Source organism: Pecten maximus, chromosome 12 (assembly GCF_902652985.1).
Source record: "Pecten maximus chromosome 12, xPecMax1.1, whole genome shotgun sequence".
Lineage (NCBI taxonomy): Eukaryota > Metazoa > Mollusca > Bivalvia > Pectinida > Pectinidae > Pecten > Pecten maximus.
In genome coordinates this window covers 16271990-16296046 of record NC_047026.1, presented here as the reverse complement: position 1 = coordinate 16296046, position 24057 = coordinate 16271990, and the positions used below count along the sequence as shown (strand labels likewise).

General features: G+C 34.3%; 1 protein-coding gene across 1 annotated transcript; it reads right to left on the bottom strand.

Moving 5' to 3' along the window:
* Positions 1–981: 981 nt before the first annotated feature.
* Positions 982–22825, bottom strand: LOC117340045. The gene is made up of 9 exons (XM_033901803.1): positions 22619–22825; positions 20128–20766; positions 19690–19756; positions 17958–18063; positions 12502–16198; positions 11986–12118; positions 11352–11511; positions 9933–10014; positions 982–8836 (listed from the first exon to the last, which is right to left on the bottom strand). The coding sequence occupies exons 2-9, from the start codon at positions 20542–20544 to the stop codon at positions 8600–8602; spliced, it is 4899 nt and encodes a 1632-aa protein (XP_033757694.1). The 5' UTR covers positions 20545–20766; positions 22619–22825; the 3' UTR covers positions 982–8599.
* Between the last annotated feature and the right edge of the window lie 1232 nt (positions 22826–24057).

The following is a 24057-nucleotide window of genomic DNA, read 5'->3' as shown; positions in this document are numbered from 1 at the left end:
TGGCCTTCTTGAATTCAGAATATTTTTGAAGTTTTATATAAGTTATACGCTACCTTCAAAATAGGCCAATTATACTAGTAACACTCTGTCCTTGGTACCCACTGGCAAAACATGAAACCTCTGGGTCTTCTGGAATTTGATCAGATTCTTGGCGTTGTACAAGATACCTACTGGTCAAACACGAGTACGCATGTCTTCCAGAACTTGAGATGATTTTCAAAGGACTTTAAAAAAAAAAAAAATACATTGTATTTGACACATGTGACCTCGAAAATAACTTAAGGTCAATTATATGAAGAAACTTCATAACACTCCTCATGCAAAGTACCAGACCTCATGCTTAGATTATCAAAGTAGTCACGTGACCTTGAAAGTTCTAGAGACCAATTAACAAAACGAAGACATTTTATAGCATTGTATAATAGTTATCTTAATCCCAAATATCATGCTAGAAAACAGAGTAGTTTTTCAATAGATTTTTACTTAATTGACCGCTGACCTTGAATATAGGTCAAGGTGGTATATATCCGGAAACTTCACATCACTGTCCTAGGTACATGCTTGTAATCAAGCCTCTGGTTCTTCTGGACAGGAGATATTTCTTGATTGTTTTTGGTGTGTTTTTGTTTGACGTCCTATTAACAGCCAGGGTCATTAAGGACGTGCCAGGTTTTGGAGGTGGAGGAAAGCCGGAGAAAAACCACCGGCCTACGGTCAGCACCTGGCAACTGCCCCACGTAGGTTTCGAACTCGCAACCCAGAGGTGGAGGACTAGTGTTGAAGTGTCGGGACACCTTAACCACTCGGCTACCGCGGCCCCAATTTTTTAACATAACCGATGTGGCTTTGAAAACTCTACCTCAAGTAGGCTACTTCCTGGCCAATTATTAATACCCAGTTTTTAAGAAGTTAAAAAGTTGACGGACGGACGGACGGACAGAGGACGACCATATAATAAGCAAATAAAACAAAAGACACCAGTTCACTTCTTCCTTTATTCTGACAATATCATACCAGCCAATCACACATTCTGCCACACAAAGGTGCAACAGAGGTGTTTGGAAGTCTTTTATTGTCTCTGACAGGTGATGTTTTCACTAACAACAACACTTCGTCCATATACTGGACAACACCAACCTGAACCACATACTTACGCCTTATTGTACTGGTTAGAGTAGTCTAATTATTACATAAAACGCTAACCAAGTTTCACATCAATCTCTTATAAGTGGTTATCTCGGAAATATTACAGATCACCACTAGTCTAAAACGACTGCGGTTTTCATACGAATGAATACCTGCTTATTGACCATCTCCGGAATAATTATGTATACCAGTAGGCCTTATTGACCATCTCTGGAATAATTATGTATACCAGCAGGCCTTATTGTTAGGCAACCTTTTTATTGCTACTTTGTCTTCATCTACTACTGTGAATAACTTCAATGAAGTTAGTTTTATTTTAATTTTTTTTGTCACACATGCACAAATTAAAAAAATTCCTTCTAATTGTTACACATATGCATTAACAAATATATTGCATATGTGTGATGTGTGATTTTTTTCCATCTCGTATTCATTTACTTTTGCAAAATAAAAGAATATTCAATCAACAAAAATACTGCTAAATTTCATACCTTCAACTGAAATTTGCAGGGAATTATCCAGAAAACTTGACATAAATGTGTATCTTCTTTAAATGAAGACTTTATAGATGATTTTATTGTCATAACACACTTGCAATCTAACCATTCTTGAAATGATGTACACAGCACATAGATATCATAACATTTTAAATTTCAAACAAAAAACATGTACATTAAAACACTTTTGATGAACATGTGTTTTCACATAGAAACCAGGGTTGATTGAATTATAGATGGCATAAAAAAAAATATATAGTGATTCCATCATTAATATTTCACCGATTTCAACATTGCTTTTTGTAAGCAATAACAATTCAGCCAAAAATTTGCAGAATTTTTAGTTTCAAAAATATATTAATTTTGATAAATAAAAGTAGCACTTAATATTTATTGTTTTGTATTTTGTGCAAAGAAAACAGTTTTCTCTGCCAAACAAGACAATTTTTATTTTGAAATTTATCAGATTTTCAGCTTCAAAGTGGGTTTTTTAGTTTTGTTTTTGTCACCGCGACACAATGCAGATGTTCAGATCACATGGAATTAAAATCTAAACAAGAAATGTATAACCCCATATGATGACAAACACAGACCTATACGACAAACACGAGAAATTAAATACAAAACAAACGATACAGAAAACAGGCATTTTCTTCAGCCTGTTGTTGGTGATTGAATAGCCCACTAAATCAGCTTATTTCTGATGAGGGGCTTTCCAAGAAATATTCAGTCAACAAATTCACTTTCTCACAATGATACGTGATTCACAGAACTCTCATTCTTTTAAATATTTTTTTTTCATACTTTTTATAGAAAATCATATACACACGTATATATAAACAGTGATATTATTCTGCAAACATTTGAATCTACAAATATTAGTAAGACACTCGATAACACATGTCTGTTATACTAGTAGATGACCTGTCAGATAGGTTATCAATATACTTCAATCATTAAGTAAATAAAAAACTAATTTTGAGATTCTGTGTTGTTAGAAGTCCTATCCTTTTCCTTAAACACAGTTTATTTTTCTCCCCTCAATTTCATTTAATATATTTATCCAGAAAATAATGAAATCCCTATGTTTCTCAACAAGAAAATTGACACTTGTAGGTAAGAACTGTCTTAAAACACAAGTCTTCACACAAATTTTTTTAGTTATTAACTAGCACAGACTAAGTACAAAGAATTGAATACGAGAAGTAAACATAACTTACTCTCTGACAGGATGTTAATTTATTTCACGTTTTTCTATATATGGTGGATTAAACGTTGAAACCTATGCTCTGCATATTTATCAAGAAGGATCACAATATTCCTAATATACTATGGGAAAAAAATCATGAAAAATAAAGTTTGAATGTATATTTGCAAAAACATTGCAAAAACAATGTTAAACTTGATATCAATGGAAAAAAATGAAGGATATGTTACCTGAAAGATTAAATACATACCAATATTATGATGAAATAAAAGGAACTGCTCCAAATTGTTACCTTGATGTAAAAAAGATCAATACAATCTGCTTATGTATTGCTTCAAACTTTGTGAATATTACAAACATGTATACATTTATTATTCAGATGATACATTGTGTGGTATAGGCAATATTTAGTAGAAACAATGGGGGAATTCTAAAAATCTAGGCGACAATAAAAAAAAACTCTTACAAATGGGGAACTATGACATTTTGCCAGATAATCAACATGTTATGCTTAAAACAAATGTGCAAAGATCTAACATAAATAGAAAAATAATACAACTAACAGTTTACAATGTCTTATTAGACAACAGCTGACGACACTGGAGGCCCTTAACATGTTTATATCAAGACTGAGATACATGTGGCAAATCACAAAAATACAGCTTCAGCTGAACATCAGATTCAAAAACAAGGCAAATGAAAAGACTAGGCAACGATAATCTGTACAAAATGACGAAAATAATGAGTATTATAAATACCATGAAAAAAAAAGTAAGAAAAAAGAAACAAGAACCTTCACAAACAAAACAAGTGCCATTGTTGTACATTAAGTATGGGTCTATTCCTTTCTTCCTGACGACAATAAAACGTATCTCTGGGATGTGAATGAGTTTGTATGACTTTCTTCGTACTTCTTCTGCACTCATATTACGTACTGTCTCTTATCCATTGTTTCTTCCATTGGAAGATCCTTATTTGAATCATGCTTATTTTCTTAAAAAAAAAGAACAAACAAAAAACAAAAAACAAAATAAAATAAATAAATGGAGCATTCTCTCCATAGTTTAAATTTACCTTTGTGAGGCAAGACTTCAAATATTAGGAAGGTATGTTAGATGATTTTCAATGTCAGTACATGTAATATAAAAATGTTTGAAATGTATTGCAACATCATATAATTTTCTATATAGAAGTATGATATTATTATATATACCATTCTCCCCTTATAACTTCGGCCACTTTTGCCCAACAAGACCTGGGCAAACTCACTTGAGTTGACAATGTTGCAAAAGTTTTTAACTCCCTAGTTTATACATCTCCAGGAGAAATTTAAATGGGACGAAAAGTATCGTTTGTGAGAGAGTGGAAGTTTCTCTTCCTGTAAGTTTCTATGTATACAATATTTCATATATCATGTTCAATCATCTATTTTCTCAGTCATAAGACTTTTCTTATAACTTAAAATACATTACATCATCTTTGATTTAGATTTGCAATCGACACAAGGCTGCATAAAATGTTCAAAATATTGAATACTGTGACAAAACATTAATTATATTCCCTCTATTCCCAAAAATTATTGCTTTTGTCACAGGAAAACTTTGTTAGCGACACAATACTAATCTTGAGTCACGAAAGGAAAGTCACGTTGAAAATTCAAAAGAACATTTTTTTTCTCTTTCGAAAACACTGTAGCCATTCTTTTGGTAACACTTGAAAAAGTACACCATTTATATCTATACAATATATAAATAACAGTAAACATGAACAACAAGTTGTCTTTCACAGAAAACACAACATTTAACAAACTTAACACTTCTGACTATTAATTGATATCAATATGATTTATCTTAATCAGGATTTCGGATAATTCAAAAGGCTTCCCTTCCTGACTCATTTATATTGTTTCTTTTAATCTAGGAGACTTATTATTTTGTAACTTTGGAAACTATTTAATCTCCAGTTATGTCAAACTTTATCATATCAGAAAACAAACAAACAAAAAACACTGAAACTAACAGATAAAAGACACAAAATGTCATTTTTCTTAATTTTCTACATCGCATATCAGATGCATACATTTTCACGAATCTGAAATACATGAAAGAAAGAATTCAATTTCCCAAATATATCTACCAATAAAATGTTTCATTTGCTAGCCTTCAAACTGGATATTCATCTTTACACATGGCCATTTATTAGTTCATTAAACCTCAAGTTTTTGTTCAAACATAATCTGCCCCATTAAATGTGTGGCAGACTAACAATTCTATAAAAACAGACAATATAAATAAGTACTGTATGACCATGTTGCAGAGTCACAAAAAGTTCTAGCACTTTTTTTTAAAGATTTTTTTCCCCATTAAATTATCTTGTTTTTTTATTTTTTTCGTTATAAGGAATATGGAGGTAACAAGTTGCAAGTGATTAACAAGAAATTTTTAATTGATCAGGGAAAATATCTCTGAACATCTGTTATTTTTACATTTGATTTAATTTGTTTATCACTTGTAATGAGTGACAACAATTAAATAGCTTAATGTGTAAACACTTCATTTGTTCCTCTATGGATTATCAGGATAACTACATCCCTAATTCCATTGCAGCACAGATTATGGAGCATCATCTATCAATTCATATTATTTGAACATTTTAACACTCTTTCCATCCATAATCATTTAATAATTTACATAAAAAGTTCTCTCATGCATACAACCATATATATATATTTCTCTCATTACTTTCTTGGATACATCTCTCCCAGTTAAATAAAAGTAAAATACAGTGAAGTGTTAAATCACTATTGAAGTTTTTGTGGCGTGGGGTAACAAAATATGGTGTAGTGTTACATCACTATTGAAGTTTTTGTGGTGTGGAGTAACTTTTCATGTGATGATCATTATCTTCTTTTTAAAATTTCTGGTCATTTGAGCAATAAAAGTGATTTGTGAATAACAATTACTTTATATTTTACCTTGCCCCTTCTAAACTTTTATGTCGACTCTTTGAAACCAATTAATGTATTTTGTAATAAACATTCCTCACTAGATATCCTCTTAATATATTCACAACATGCATTCAAAATTTTTATCACACACGATTACAAAGTTTACACATTTACATTATATATAACACTATTATTCATCATTAGATTATCACAATTTTTCCAGTATCTTTTCCTAGCAGAAGCCTACATAATCTGCAATACAGAAATGTCTTTTACTTAATACATTAGCAAGTTCATTGTCGAGTAAACAATATCATGTTGCCAAATCAAATCATCTGGACAGAAAAAGTATTTTGCATTAGATCTGTAAATATTCATCTTAGGCATAAAAACCGATCCAAAAGTATACAGGATCATTTCCTGTATGTTAGTTTGATAGATAAAAAAAAAAATTCAGCACACAGATTGAACATGTATAAATATCTTATTTTAGTTCTGTGAAAAAATATTAACCATTTCTAATGCATTTCGAAATAATACCATATCATAAGTTCATAACCTATGTAAAATAATATTTTTTCTTGGCAACAAAAGTATGGTATCCCCTGTTCAATGGTTTACTCGACAATGAAATTGCTTGCAGCTTGGCAATATTCCAGTGATGACATTCAAGTTTATAACTTATTCATTTTCTATAAGACCATTCGCTAATCATTTCCATTCAGTATTCAAGTCATTAATGTCATTAACACACAAGTGATAAAATCTTTGTTAAATGTCGGGACACATAACCTGTAAAATGTCTCCGACACTTCTCTGTCATGGTCATTTGGAATTAATTATGTTAAGAGAATAAAGTTCACTGAAATACAACCAAGCAGACATTTCCAATACAGTTATCATGACTAGTTTCATTTCTGTTTAAAAATAGTGGAATTGGAAGCAAATTTCCCCTTGGAAACAAATGTAGCAGGGATTTGCAGAGTAGATTATTCTACCATTTCATCTCATTAGGTTTATACACAAACATATATATAAAAGTGCTTGGACTGGTGCTATACTTAATGTATAGAAAAAGGCCAACACTTAGGTGCTCTTTTCATAAAGGAAAAATATATATTATCATAATACTATATAATTATATCTTTTTATGCTTTGGGGGATTTGGGTTCTCAGACATGATCTCAAAATCTGTACATCAGATTGATTCTGACCAACTCCTGTTTTTAAAAGAAACACATATTCTTGCTATCCCAACCTGTTTTTGAATTGTTATCAAGGAAATTGTTCAAACATTTTAATACTGATTTTGCTTTCTACAAACATCCAATCTTTCAGATGATTAAAAAAAAGACTTGTCATTGTCATCTGGTGTATCTAACAAGTACACTTTAAACTTTACAAGATCAGTCTAAATTTACGGCTTTCCTTGTGCCCCGCAAAGATTTTTCATTAAAAATTACTGTATATTACTATTCAATGCTAGATTAATTATACAGCAATCACCACATCAACCACATATATACAAACATCTCTTTCAAGACTGTAAAAATATATACAACTAGAGTACATCTCCCAAGTACTTTTTTGGTACGTCTATAAAGCATTCTCTCAAAACATCAAATACATCACTGAAAATTACAACAGCCATTTATACACTTTCCACTTTAGATTTACTATTGCAGGTGCTCTCTCACTATAACGTATCATTAACATGTCAAATCCCAAAAAGATATATCAACATGCATGTGACACAACTGTGTGCTATGCTGCAATCAAATTTGAATAATAGTCATCACTTGTTACCTTTGTGTCCAGACTGGTGAATAATGTAATGTAAATATTTCAGGGTAACTACAGACTTACATTACTGTGGTATTCACTGCAGCCCCTACATTAACCATAATAAGTTGAAACACAGTCACAGAAGTTCTATACAATAACAAAATGTACACACAAGTCATATCTAACCAGAGCATATAGCAGTTGATAATCTTCGTTGAACAGTAATATAACATTTGTGAACAGTAATATAACATTTACCAATCACCTTTTAAGTATTGATTCTGTTTTCTTGGAGACAAAACAGTTTTGCAAGAGGCAGTCATATGACTTTTTGAATAGAAGGAATGTTATTAATCTGTATAAACACAAGATGATTAGATTTTTACTCTCAGCACTAAACAATAATATTGGGAGAACAGTAGTCAAAGAAGCATAACATGTATGCAAAGCAAGTGCTGATGTTGATTTTTGTTATTAATTGGTAAATATTTGGTGTTTATTTTTTTAATAGATATGTACACTTATCAATGTAAGTGTTCATTCATTCAAAAATATTTTTCTTCATTGTAAAAATTGAAATAAAAAAAACATGTGGCCAATTTTCAAAGCAAATAAAAAATTTTATCTGGAAAAGCACCAAAATTCAATAAAAAAAAAAAAAAACAAAAAAAAAAAACAAAAGAAATTTTGAATTTAAAATACTGGTTATTAATCTGAGCAAAAGCAACACATGATGACACAAGGTAATTGTGTGCACTGGCTAGACACTGAATAGCTTTTTTTTTCATGAATATACATACATATGAATACATTTTATAATCTACATAACATTGTTAGAACGAAAGATTCTAATATGAACCAACAAAAGACAGCATTTAGAAGCTTTGTTTTTGGCAAGTACTTAAAAATGGCCACAACAGTGATCTTTCAGTTTTCATGAAAAACCACAAAGAAAGCTTCCAATTACAACAAAGCAAATAGTCATCTACTTTGCAGTATGACTAGATAAACACAGAGTCACTGTTTATTTTTGGGAGCACTGCTAGAGGTAGTCTTACTGGGGAAGGCTGTACATTTTATGTTCGTTTGTGAGCGGGTTTTCCCCTCACACTGCGGCTTTTGTAGAGCAGCTTTTCCTTTTTCTCCCGACCTCGTTTGTGCTCTTTTGCTGCTTTTGTTACTTGCTTTTGCATCAAAATATGCTACTTTCTTGGCATGCACAGTCTTGGACTTGCAATCACCATCCTTTATGACCTGAACAGAAAAATGAAGTATCTAGTCACTCAATTCATTTCAGGACTTGTCCAGAGAAATATTAACTCTTCTCAAGAGATCTGAGAATTGGTACAGAAACAATGAGGCAATTTTAACCATTATCTGATGAAACGCTAAAAATCTACATTCATTATGTTAAATTTGCCCTCCACAGCAGAAAAACAAAGATTGGTAGTGTTCATACTTGAATTTGTCTTAATGAATTTGATTCCATTCCCGAGTGAACAAAGGCTACTAAATTGAAACTATTGTATCATTCTGTGTGAAAGGATGGTTCTCTCTATCTAATGTATTATTGCCTTAATCCCTGCATTTGTAGATGTTGTGGCAATTCAGGCATTGAATGTTAACTATTTATATTAAGTTTCACAACACAAAATTTTGATAGTTGCTGCACTAAGCAATTCCAGTCTTTATAGACACTATAATTTTTTTCAAATTTCCAACAAGAACAGGATAGAAATATCTGGTTTCTATCAGATATGGCCACATATGTGGGTCAGTTAAAAGAATATTTTTCTTCTTAAAACAGTGAAGATTTACAAGACAAAAGCAAAAATTTATTCAAAGAAGGCTGATGACATATGCAAACTAATATTTTAGATCATACTAAGGGCTATTCAATAATTATCTGTGTTGGATGGGTGGGAGCTCGAGGGAATTTCAAAATTTGATGGATATATTATATATAAAGCCCTATTTTGCTAGTATTCCTAATACTTTTGAATATCCAATTGGTGATGGTTTCTATGAAAAAATGCATCCCACCCAGTTTTCTAAACCGATCATGCAAGCTTGAAGTACATAAATGTTTGACTGGTTCAGAGACATTATATTGACTGGTCAGGATCCAGCAGTTATTTGAAGCAGTGATAATACTAAGGAAGTTTATGGTATTTAATGAAATCACCTATAAAAATAACTTATTTCGGGCATCATGAAACCAGAGTTTTCTAGTTCTACAGGTTTTCTTGATTTTTGGATACTTGTAGTACACTATGCTTCACTTGCCCTCCCCCAAATTTGACACTATGGACAGGGGCTTATTTTGGGATAAATATGACAATTTACAAACTTTTCTCAAATCTGGGAAGTCCTCAGCCTGGAATTCAAATTTTGAACCCTTTGGTTTCCTTCCTGAAGCTTCACCTTTAACTCTGTAACAAATACAATTTCATGATAACTGTTTGCTGAATTTTGAAATATGAAATTTTCTTTAATAATTTTACTATTAACTTGCATTAAGCATAATAACACTGAAAGAGACATTAAGAAGTTACTACTTCATCATTATTCATCATGAATTTGAGAGCAATTCTCAAACTGTCTTCTATTTTCACTATTTACAACTTAAAGAGTGCACAAGATTAGAACCTGTAAAGACCTGTCAATTTTACCTGCACACCTAAGTACACATACATTTTCACTGGTCATTTGTCTAATGAAGACAACAGACTATATTCTCGAATCATTTTCAGATTTTTCTGCTGAGGACTAATAGAATCTTCCCCTACCTTAAAAGTGTAATTGAGAAACCTCCATTCATCAACCCGAGGGATGATATTATACGGTTTGTTAGACAATCAAGAATATCACCCTGAGAGCTGGATATTTCTCTGATACATCCTCAGGGTAGGGGATGATTATTTTCTCCCGTCAAACTTTAAATTACAAAGCATCCAGATATTCCAATATTGAAAAAATATCGTGATGCGACACAATGTTGACATGATGCAATGAAACTGCTACTGTCGACATCACTGTATCATTGCAAAAATGTGTGATCTATCATACCCTGAGGGTTGGCAGAGATGCCATATATATATACCACAGAGGGCAACAAAGAAAGCTTGAACAAGTTGGAGACAAATCTGAATGATAGGAGAATTCTCCCTCACTCCCTAGGTTATGAGATAGCATGTGCTTTCATTCTGTGCTGGAACTTAGCTGGAACTACTTTTACACACATTTATTCGAACAGGACTTTGGTAAATAAAATAGTATGAAAGGAGAAAAATAATCATCCCTTAACTCTGACTCTGCCGAGGGTAAGACAATCAAGAATATCCCCCGAGGGTTGGTGATTCCTTTCTCATACCCTCAAGATAAGGTTAGATTCTTTTAGTCACCGAAAGATTATTCATAATAATCTAATACTGGTTGTGATATAAGAAAACCTATTCTGATGTTTAAGTTTAGCATACATCTAGTTTACAGTAGCATCATTTATCACTCATACCAAACAACATATTAAATGTACAAAGTAAAAGTTCTATGTTTTGCTCTTTTTGAGGACAGAAAATAGATACTTGGAAAATAAAATTGAAAGAGCAAATTATTGCCAATTTGATTTTCATAACTCCGATGAAATATACCCGGTACATCATTTTAGTTTCAAACTTTTGGTAAAACCATGGAAGTTTTAACTAGTATGAAAAAAAAAGAAAGAATTATTCACAGTAATGAGAATTCTGTAAAATAATTATTTACTGACTTTGGATAATATCCATGCAAGAAAGGACACATCTCAGCCTTGAAGCAATCTCCCTCTTCCCAGAACCGACAGGTGATATTGGACACATCGTGGGCAAATTTACAGTCCATCCGTCGACAGATTCCCTCCATGAAGAAGCTGCAAGGTTTCTTTTTCCCACCTACATGGAAAAATAGATGCATACATAACAAAAGTGACAGACATGAAATATAAACAATTTGTGTATGAACCTTTTTGATGCACAACTAATATATATTGATAATCGTGGAAGCTTTATTGTAATTTAACAAATTCAATTAGTTGTTCTTTAAATTTATTACATACAATATATTGTGGGCAATTTCTAAATGCCTTAAAGCTATAATTCTAATCTGCATTATGGAACACTAAAGGAAAAATAAATGTTCCCTTAAAAAATATTATCATATATATATCATGATCATATAAGCCTATATTTTGTTCTTGATTTTTCTCATTATTGACCATCTAACCCAAGTATGTCACTTGAAAATTAAAGAATAGGTGCAATTACATGATAAACTTAATTAAATCCTCAATCATTGTTTTATATCACTAATTGATAGACTTAAAAAAAACAAAAACTTTTCTGCTATTCAACAAGATCTTTAAATACCTGCTCCCTTCAATGAAGATAGCGAAGTCATATCTTTTTCATCATGTTTTCCTTTCAGCCACTCCTCTTCCAGATCTGTGGAAAAGACAGCTTGGCTTGGCATCGGCATAAAAATCTGGGGATCAATATTCTCCTACAAAATGAAAATGGACAAAAAATATACTCATTGCTTACAAAATTTACAATGGCTGATATGTAATCAAAGTACAATAAAATGTCTTGAATGAAGCTGTTTAGATATTCATTTGTATTCAGACAATTTCTCATTGCAATTGAACAAGTAATAAACTTGTATCATCATATCAAACGAGAAAAGATGTAATTGATTATTAATTTCTTTCTTTAAACACATATTCAAACTTAAAACTGGTAGACCCAGCATTGTTAACCAATCAATAAAAGAAAAAGAAGATGGAGTATATTTCATTTATACTCTGTCTTCTCGATTCAAATTTTTACAACAGCAATGCTAATTGAAAATTCTGTAAAATGAAACTTTTGTTTGATTTTCCATACCTGTAGCTCTGTATTGGAGTACATGTCCTGATTGCCAAAGTTAACATGTGCATTCCCTCTCTGGTGGAAAACTAGTTTCACTTTTACAACATCCTCATCCTCCTGGTTTGATTGAAGTCGGGGAGCACCTTGTTCTCCCTCAATGGCTGCTCCATAAGTCATGTTGGTGTTCTCTGTTGGACGAAACCTTTCAGCAAACCGAAAATTGGACATATTTTCTTCATCCTCACCCAATTTACTTGTATCTTTCTGAATGCATTCCCCATCTCTTGGTTGCACAATTTCTTGAGCAAAATCCCTTATGCACATACTATTCTCAGAGGCATATGGATTCATTGAATAACTAGACAGCGATAGCTTTCTCATGCATGGTTCAATACAAGCCTCTCTCTCAGAAAATTGTTGATCTATAAAAATTTGTTCTTCTCTGGTCTTCGAATCTTGCCCAGTACTCCAAACACTGTGTGTGACTGGGTATTCAAAGTTGTTTGTGTCATCTGAGAGCTCCCCTTCACAGTAATACCCATTTAGAAGCCATTCTTCTTCTACCTGATGCATAAGAAATTCTTCACCATCCTCTACTTCATCCTCCTCAACATCCTCCTCCTCTTTCCCAGCCTTTGCATACTTCAAATTTTTCCGTATATGAGCCTCGTTTAAGCACTGCAGACCTAAACCTCCTTCAACCTTATACATAACCCAGCCGTCCTCCCTGTTGAATATCTGTTTCTCTCCAGAAGACTTCTCTACTGTTATACATTCGAATGCGTTATCTGCAGGAATACTTGCAACTGGAGGAACATGTCCTCCTGAAAATGTATATCTAGCATTTCTTGAACCTTCAAACCCTGTATCTCCTGTGTCAAAATCTTCATAACCAGAATCAGTACAAGCATTTTTCATATCCTTGGGGACATTTTGTGGTGTGTTTTGTTCAGAGACAGTTAAGCTATCAACATAACCATAGATATCAAAGTCCTCAAGTGCATTCTGATAAAACTCCATACAAATACATTCCTTGTTGTCCTCATGCCCCCAGTTTCTGACCTGTATGACATTCCCACATCTGTTACAAATATTAACATATTCTTCACCGTCTAAGTTTGGTTCTTCTAGTTGATTTGTAATAGAAGTATTTGTTTGAATGTATTTATCATGTTCTTTCCGCAGTTTAAACATGGGTATGAAACTTTCTTCACTAGAGTCTGACCTAGCATCTTGAAACTTTTGGTAGGGTGTTTTCGATGTTTTGGGACAGCCTCCAAAAAGATCTCGCAAATGGAAGTCTGAAGAGGAAGCATCTGGGATTGTATCATTGTTCTTCTCAACAGGTGTCTGAATCGGCTGGAAATGAGTTTTAGGTGAGAAAAATAAATGTTCTTTTGGGCTGGTGGAATCTGTTTCCTTTTTCGGTGTGTGTGGCAAACATTCATCTAGAAACTTGGGTTCATTTTTATTGCTGTCCAGATGGTATTGTTGTAGATTTGGTTCACTTACAGCATGCTGTATTCTCTTTGGTATAACATCCTGAAACGCTGAATGTTCCGAAGGTACAAGTTCAAAGCTTTTGGAAAGCTGAGAATTGGAACTTATAGATTCTGTTTTTGACCTCAGAGATGAAAGTTCATTCATCGAATAACTCCTGTCAAAATCCTTTCTGCAATCTCGGGAAAACAAACAATGATCTGCATTTTCTTCGTCACTATCATTATTCATGAAAGCGCTTTCTTCTTCGTCACAAATTAAGGAGAAAGTTATTTGTGGGATAAGAGTGTTAAGAGATGTATCATCATCTGATGGATTGTTACCAGTCAAGTTAACACTTTGTATAATATTTGGCTCAGTTGAAGTTTCCTGTAGTTGATCCAAGTGCTGAAATGGTTTCCATGGGTACTCATGTATTTTCTTCCCCTGGTAGTTTACATCCCACAGCTGTGATGCCTTTCCACCAAAAGCTAATTGTGAACTGCTACACATATCCCAACTTAGATGAGAACCACTGACAACATCTGCATCTCTCCCAAAAAGGAATTGGTTGGGCAAGTTATTTGCTTGGGTGGCTTCATTGCTGTCGACTGGTATGGAGATTTCATGATCAATTGTATTGGAAGCTGGAGACAGGAAGTCTGTGGTATGAAAGGAAGCATAGAGTGATGAAAATGGATTGGTGAATAAATCATAGTCTGGGACTGCTGTTTTCTCCTCAGAGTTGGGTGATGTCCATTCAGTGTCAGGTCCATGCTCTGTCATGGTTGTCACTGAAGTTAACGAGTTAGATGAGGTAGTGGAGTCTCGGTTGGACTTTAACACTGAATCAAAGACAGAAGTTGAAGAATCTGAGAAAGGCAAACTATCTTCCCTGTAATAATCATAGCTGTTCAAAAACTTGTCATCTTGATATTCATCAGAGACAACACGGCCAGCCTCTTGATTTTGTCTGGTCTTGAAGCCTGTATTTATGTTTTGAACAGGTGATGTATAATTTGAACCATCTTCAAGTCTCTTTTGCTCTGTGCCATCTTTGTGTGGCATGACAACTTCTCTAAAATCATTTTCAGTTGCTGTCCAAGGTGATGATGATAGGAAATATGAATGATTTGGGTTTGAGAGGGTATCTGGGACAAGTTCTTGAATCGGCATGACAAGGATGTCCTTTTCTGGTAAATTTTCTTCCAACAGATTTTCAAAATATTCTTCTTTCTCCATCATCAAAGATTGAAGACCAAAACTGTCATCATTATCAAGACTTGCATCATGCTGGCTCACTGTAGTATCTAGATTCAAATCCTGCAGGCCAAACACATCTCCATCTGTGGAATCTAGCTTCCCATCACTAGTTTCTTCTAGGCTTAATAACTGCACGCCAAGGGTTTCATCGTCTTTCATAACCGTTGTTTGCAAATCAGTTGTGACTTCGACGGCAATCCCATTCCCATCATCCAAATGTTGGTCAGCATCATCTTTCACTTCACATTTCTTGGGTAGCCTGGACGTATTGCAGAGAATGTCTTGGTCATCTGTCTGATCAAAGCATTCAAATGACGGATAACTGTGCCGTTTATACAGTCTTTGATGAAATGGGGTAGATGATTCCTCAGCTTCAAACAAGTCATCGAATGGCTGCGTATACCAGAAATCTTTTTCCTGCAGTTCTGGACTGAACCGATCATCCGACAGTGATGCTGGTGCTGTTCTATAACAAGGTTTATTTGCTTTACCAAAGAGATGATGTGTATCGTATTTTGCATGTGGAAGAAGAATTTCTTTCAGAAGGTTTTCAACTTGGCTGCACAGCTCTCTCTCTCTGTCTATGGTACATTCTTTATGATAGTCCACAGCTGAATCTGAAGCATAATTCCAATCCTGAGGCCAACTTGCAAAGCGACAAAATTTTCCTATAACTTCATTATTTTTCCCAGTGGTTCTTCCCTGATTACGAGTCAATTTCTTTTTCCTACTACTTTTGTTGGACTTGTTTTCACTTCTTATTTTGCTTCCTTTGTCTTTACCAGCTCTGTGTTTGCTATCTTTCTCCGATTCATTTCCAGAGTCAAAATTGCCGATGAAGCCTTCACAACTGGACATTGTGATTGGATTTTTCTTCCATACATCAACACTGTCTTGATAGTAGAGTGATGAAAATTCACCACATTCTGATTTTTCCTGTGCATGTAATGCTGGAAAAGCTGCATAGTACCTGTGGAGAAAACAAAAAAACAGTTCAGCTAGCTATAGGATTTTGTTAGAAATGTTAACCTTCTAATGTGAACAGATTGAAATTAATGGCGGCGACAACATTTTCCTACACCAACTGCAACACACAACATTTTGGACTCTGTTCTCAGTACTAAACAACGCCCTTTCAAAATAATTTTATCATAATCCACTCGGCTTACTTACACTACACAAGTGGCTTGGAAATTTAAGAAATAACATTATTTGTCTATAAAAGAAAATACGGTAAACCTCCGGTTAGTTCGAACAAAATTAAATAAATATTGACGAACCTGTTCGAATTATTCGAAATTATGCTTCAGAAAATAAGCGCGAGTTCGAACTATTCGAGTCAATATCGACGAAAATCTCGGCAGAGTAAAATCATTAGACACAAACACATCCATCGTAAATCTGATACGTAATAACGGCGGCCTGAACAATGGCACATTTACAAGTAAGTAAAATGATAGTATTTCATTTAATTCAATGTTAATTGATCATTAACGTTCTTCATTTCGCGATAACTATGATGGTTATTGCGCGAAGCCGCTCGGGCAATGCGTAGCTACAGTAGGCCCCAAAACAGTACCGTACACGTTTCATTTGTGACACAAAAGTTAAACATTTGTACAGTATAATCTTTGCATGGTTATATTTTTTTATCTGAATGAGAAACTATCGCTATATTATTAAATAAATGGTCTCTTAAATACATCAAAAGCAGTCTACATAACCTGTTGCGTTTACGAAAGCACTACTGTAAAAATACCCTAGGCGATATATATGTTGGTAAAATTAGGTCAGAACATCAACATGTCTGCTTTTAAATATGCCCAGTCGTATTATCTACCAAACATAGTTGATACCTGCAAAATTATCCATCACTAATTGGGACACCTGTGGATTGTTTTGACAGGATATGAACGCTTTTAACGTCACTCAGCACGATCGGGCAGCCGATCCTTTCAACTATACCGCAAGCGACACCTCGCGTAGCATGCTTACCTAATGTGAGGTCGCAGGTTTTCAGGTAATACTTTGATTGGCAGTACTTAAGAGATGTCCAGTCACAATTAAATAATCATAATGCTAAGTTAACACTAGTTATATGTGAAAATTCACGGACGATTTCTTAGTTTGCCATACACAGCACAAATACAAATATCGCATGTTATTTATACATTGTCGGGGCCTACATTTGCAACCAGCTGTCTCGTGCGTGGTGTATTTTGCAATGTAACAAAAACTAAATTAACGCTAAAATATGTGGCATATATTAAATCACAGACGCATTCTAATGATCACACATACAATCTAATAACCTAAACGTGCTTGTTGATCAAATTTAAATCTTGGCATTTTTTCTGGGCCGGTCATCGGGGCCGGGTCGTCGCGAGCTTTCAATGGAGTTTGCCAGAAAAAATGTTACTTTACGTTCTTCATTTGACAAGTTCGAACTATTCGAAATGGTGTCTGTTATAAACAGCCAGAGTTCGAACTATTACTAGCCAAAAAATTACTGTTTTTCTAGAAAAAAATGTGTGTTCGAACTATCCGCGTGTTCGAATTAATCGGAGGTTTACCGTATATCAAAAAGGTATTTATATATACTAATATATGCGAGTAATATTCGAAATCCCTTTCACACATATGCTCCAGATCAAATTAATAATAATATGGCAGCTGGAGGAAAAGAACTGTAATTTAAGCAAGTTATGTCATGCAAAATCAATAAGAACCTTTCAGCTGGATCTCCAGAAAATTCTGGGCTGCTGTTTGATGTGTCAGTTTCATCAGTACTGGTGGAACTGTCAGAAAGCTGCAAAATTTCAGGGTCTTCCAAATCTGAAAGTATCCATGCATGTAAAAATGTTAATATGAAAATGTCACGTATCGGCATGTGAAGTTACAAATATAGTTTTATCTGGCTGTGAAATTTGCATAAAATTTACCAAGTGAGCGAGTTTTTCTTTTTGGGTAGTTTGAATACAGGGATTGACACTAACAGTAGCCCAGCAGCCCTGGGCTGCCTTGAATCTGATAACCCGATTCAAAATGGAAAAAGACACAAACTACAGACCACGGAGAACCTACAGGTCAAAGTTTGAGAAATATCTCTCCATCCCTTCTCAATAAATTGTGATAACAAGGATTGTTACAGCGCTGCGCACTGAAGTGTGTACGGTCAAAGTGTAACACAAGTACGACAGGTATTACTGTGTATCGACAGTACTCTAACAAAGTCGATCGCGCTGAGTAAGCGTTGATTTGATTGGTCGAACTGAATGCACACACCTTTCTCAGCACTCGTGTGCACATGAGTAAACTTGCGAGAATGGCGGGTTATGAAAATGTTCTTCAAGTGAAATATTCAGTGACAAGTTTATAAATGAAGGTCCATATATGAATTTATCCTGCAACTGCCACCGCATTGTCGGAATACACCCACCGTATATATATTTTTGCTGTATATACGGCTGTGACGGAAAACAGCTGTATTTTGGAATCTTAGCACGTGCGTCAGTTCGACTGACCTACTTCAAAGTGAAACTACGTTTAAAAGACGAACATATTTCTGTGATATTTGACACCGTTTCACATAAAAATGATTATTTTTGATGATTATTTTCATGACTGTTGGAGGATAAATGGAATACATAGTCAGTGTTTTAAAATATAAGCTGTATTTCTGGCTCGGGACAGAAAGACAAAAGTGGCGATTTCTTTACCCTCGCCAAAATACAGCTTATATTTTAAGACACTGACCATGTATTCTTTATGTATATACTATACATACATATATGGAACGTCATCACCATCGTGCCAAGCCCCTGTGCTCCGGAACCCAGTTTTGTCTGATGTTTGACCCTTCCAAATTACATGTAAACTGAATCGCTATCGTGACCCAGATAGTTTAGCTTGTACACGAGGTGTGAAAGGAAGTGCAAATGCTATCTACCCTATACAATGGACTTTCCCACTCTCAAATCAGTGTATTGGGAAAATATATCACCGAACTGAAGGGTCGACCTGGTCAGCTGGTGACAGTTCGAAGGGCTGGTTAGCTTGACGATCATCAATCAATACGTGCGTAATTTTCAAAATACACTGACTGTGTTGTCCATATTGAAAGAACATCTGCATAATAAACATTTAAATGTATAAATATTAGATATATTGTAAATTTAGCTGGTTAAACCTTGCAAGTTGCAGTTATACTCATGTAGTTGTGAGCTTATACATGTAATGCAAATCACCTTGGTTACTTACATGTCTGACAAAAAAACAGTGAAACTATAGGTCTAGACGGTGTACACGACGGTACGCATATAACGTTGCTGTACTACTATTGAAAAAGTACCGTACACACTTCAGCGCGCAGCGCTGTAACACAAACCACAGATGTAGGGCGTTTTGAACAGCCAACAATCTAGATATGACGAATCTAGAACACTAGATGAACATACTTACGTGCTGGTTTACAAACTTCTTTCAGTTTTGTGCATAGCTCTTCAACCAAAATCTCAATACCAGTATCCTGAGAAAAGGTGAAAACATGATGAAAAACATTAATTTACATCAATGTGGATAATTTCCAAAACATTGACTGACAAAACTAAAAAGAATATGTTATAATTATGTATTATATTGTGCGTTAAAATTACATGTGAATTATAATTTGTTTTTGAATATCTTGTTATTTTTCCATTAAAATCTATATATAGCTTTTATAAAGCCATTCCTTAAGTTTTGTTTCATGTGATCAAGACACCAGAAATTTAAATGTTAATCTTAAATTGGTTTTAAAATCTATTTCAATGTTAATAGCATGCAGCAGCTTACAACAGATATGTCAAATGTAGATATGGTTTAGAAATACAGCTTCAATTAAAGATATACAGTACTTACCTCTTCTGATACAGCTGCCTGAAGACATTCAATGGCAGCACTCTTTTTCCTGTCTTCTGTTTTTTCCAAATTAACTTGGTTCACTTTCTCTGGTTTCTTGACTTTGCCTTTCTTGTTCACCCTAGGTTTATACTTGTTGAAATCAAAGTAATCAGGACAGTCAATCTCTTCTTCGTCATCTTGCTGCAGTAGCTGGATTATATGACGCGAGTAGATCATGGAGTCAATACCCCTACTCTCCAGCTCATTCCCCAACCATATCTGGACCGATGGCAGATGCAAGGTCTCCATGTGTACCTGATGCTCCAGGTACCTCATGAGAGCAAAGCAAGTTCGTTCTTGGCCTTCAGTTAATATCTGACCTTTAGGTCTACAAACAAATGGAGTCCATTGGTTCAATATAATCACCACCACCATAGAAAATCTTTAATTGAGTCAGACATCCCTGATGCCTTCCGGAGTTACTGCAAGCTCCCAGAAATGATAAATGAATCATGATGAAATGTTATCGTAGCTGCCGTTGACGTGATACTGATGTCCTGCCTTATTCCGATTCTTCAACTGTACCCAGGCGGAGTACAGTCCATGAATGGATGACTGCAGAGGAACATCTTGGTTCGTTAAGGGAAAGGGCCATACCTACAACATAAAATGCCAAAACTGATGCATTGAAATACTGAAATTGTGTATGTAATACCGTCTATATTTTCTGAAAATTTTACAAATGCAGAAGTCTTGTTCTTATGACAATAAATATATTAGCTATAGCTAGTATGTAGTCTACAATTTTTTCTTTTCTTTTTCTAATGAGGTATTGTGTGGAATACCCTTTATTTTAACCAATAACCACCAAAACAATAATATGTGTTGACATTGATGTTATGACAAACCATAACTATAGTACTGTGAATGTAAATAAGGCCCACGATTCAAAAGATATCTTGCAGCTATATATAGGATGAAAATTGAAAAACATAATTTCTTATTTGGCCTTATCTTGACAAATGAGGCAAATCACCAAAATCTTTTAAGGTGTAGAACTTAATATTATGCTGTGACATGAGCATATAAAAGTTATCAGAGGCTCACAAGAAATCTTTCTTAAAATCTTATTTCAGCCCTTCATAATGCCAGGGCCCAAAGTGGATTTTTTTACCAGGTGGATTATTTGGACACCAAGTCATAAAATCTAGACGCCAATTGGAAAAGTAAGTCGCCCGGCCTAGTTGTCTTATAACATCTTTGTAACTTTTTCGATTGTGAATGTCACTTAGACTGCAACCTTTGAAAGATTAACCAAATCACAAATTTACAGTTTTTTTAGTGGCCATGCATTCAAGACCCCATGGCCACTAAAATAAACGCCACTTTGAGCTCATTCTTGTGATCAATGTAAACTGACTTTGTACCTCTAAAGCCTATTTGTTAACACTTTACTTAACATGTCTATTTCATATCTATTTTGGCTGTATCCATGGTACATCCTAGCTATTTTATTTGACTAAATGCTGTGGTAATTCATTTTCCGTGGTACCAAGCTCTAATAATATTCTAATATACTATAAGTCTATTATCAAAAAATTTAGAAAATGACAGCTACAATTAAAATACATCACTGTATTATTCATATCACCAGCAATAGATCTGTGGTTTGGAAGCTTGCCAACATTTCTAGACAGTATACGTACTAGTCCCAAGACGGTATATGATATTATTTGACTGTACATGTTTTTAACAAAATAAATAAATGAAAATAACAAAATAACAGAATTTTAGACGAAACAAATTTATTTTTCTGTTTCAAGACAATATAGATGATGACATGTACATTCCCCGAACAGGTGAATTTAGAATCTGAGCTTGAGGTCAAGGTCGAGTCAATGACGCAATATAATCTTCCGGGGTATCCTCAGTTGGTAACATGAAGTTATCAAACATGCTTACCTTTTATTCCTATATAAATAAGACAGTTTTCGCTGAGAAATCCAAATTGGAGTATTTTATCTTAAACTAGTTAAAATCTGCGGCACAGTTTATTTATTTGTCCCTAAGGTAGGCCTATATTTCGTTGCCCCGCCAACCTGTCACAGATAACACCGACCATAACATAACAGATCAACATGCATGTTTATAACAAGTGTGGAAACTAATTTAAACAATCTACGTAATTTAACAATGCATTTAGTATTTTAACAACTATCTTTGCTAACATCCGATTTTGTATAAACGGCGTCTATCCTCGGGAACAGAACGTCCTATTTCAGCCTAGCTCCGATCCATGGTGGCCTCTGACTCTGTGGGCCGTTCTCGATAAGCAGACATTTTGTTTCCATTCACGGGAACCAAATGTTTTTATAATCGCAGTTCGATAAATATATAAAAAGTATACTTGAAATATAGAGTAAATATTGTGTTATTTTCTACTTTAGTGACTCCACATATCATTTACTGATGCCCTGATTGAGATGGTCCCAATTTTTGACTTCCTTACCTGCGAGCCGAGGTTCTACTCGAGCATCGTTTTTACAGGGCATTGCCTGTCTTCTTTTTTAAATCCTCATGGTTACACTGTATCAGATCAAACTTATGATAACACTTCGAAGGATTGTTGGTGTCAAAACAACTACATGACGTCTATTTAGAAACCACGTAGTTTGTCGAGATTTTTGTAGCCGAGTCGTCTCAGCTGACCTCAAGTCTACCGGAAGTAGGTTCACCAAAGAAAATAGTTCCATGTCGCATAAGCATGAATCAGTCATATCTAAAGGTATTATTGCGAAATATACATGATTTTGTTAGTGACAATTGATATCAAGAACTAATATTTGTCATGAAATCCGTTTATTAGATATTTATAATAACCGCGTATGAAGTTATGAATTACATAATAATACGCCAAGCAACCGGAACTATATTCAAATCGCTTGCAGACACACAAGATGACAACCGAATTGGCGCGGAAATCAAAAGCAGGTGCCCGATCGTGATGAACCGAATTTCCCACACTTGATCTTTATAAATACCAAAGTATGTTTTATCTCAAATGAAAAAAGGAAATACGTGGTTTTGTTCACATGTAAACAAAGCATTTCTTTTTCTATTTTTGAAAGCTAAATGTTCAGAGCCGTATAAAAATGGAATAGACATCTAGAAATTCTATGTACGAAGTGTACAATAAAATCAACGAAAATGCGAAAGGCGGGATACCACATACAAAGATATCGATATCAATCTTAACTCTTTATTAATTTATATCAAATGTTACCAGGGATATACATATAATGTCGTATATATCCTATTATTGTATGTCTTTTCTTAATACGATTATGTTAGATATTAGTATTCACTAGCATATTCGGAGGAGGACATTTTTTCATAGCCTTAGAAATGGAAAAAAAATTCGGCTTGCGCCTACCACGCTCGCATTATCCTGGATCCGCGCCTGATCCCGAATGATTGCAAATTTGCTATATATTCATTTTCCGCCGGGGGGCTTCGCCCTCTGGCACCCCCTACCAGAAATTTCTGGCGAAAAATATCCGAAATGATAGTGCTTGCGCAGCCACGCTGATTTCTCAGTCGCTTTTTATTATCATCACTCAAACGCATATTATATTACAAAACCGCAAATAAATTACTCGTATGTACAGTGTGATAAATGAAACTTCAATTTTGAATCTGAATGCCAAGGACAGTTAGTTGGTAGGCGCATTAAGTTAGATACTCGAAAATAATTGTAATGGATGTAACTATATATTTGTAAATACAAAGTAATATGTCGACTTTTAATCATTATACTGCTGCTAAAAAAAAAAAAAAAAAAAAAGGAAGGACTTTACTCTTTGTGTATAAGTTAGGTCTCATTCGAACATACTTTAAATAATACCAAAACCATACAAAAAATTATCTCCCAAGATGCTTTGTCCGTAA

Excerpts from the sequence above, each read along its gene's own strand:
- LOC117340045 (XM_033901803.1), bottom strand. The coding sequence starts at position 20,544 with ATGGTGGTGGTGATTATATTGAACCAATGGACTCCATTTGTTTGTAGA. Across the intron at positions 19,757-20,127 it reads AGGCAGCTGTATCAGAAGAG|GATACTGGTATTGAGATTTT; the intron begins GTAAGTACTGTA and ends ACCTTTTCTCAG. Across the intron at positions 16,199-17,957 it reads TCTGGAGATCCAGCTGAAAG|GTACTATGCAGCTTTTCCAG; the intron begins GTTCTTATTGAT and ends TTTTCTCCACAG.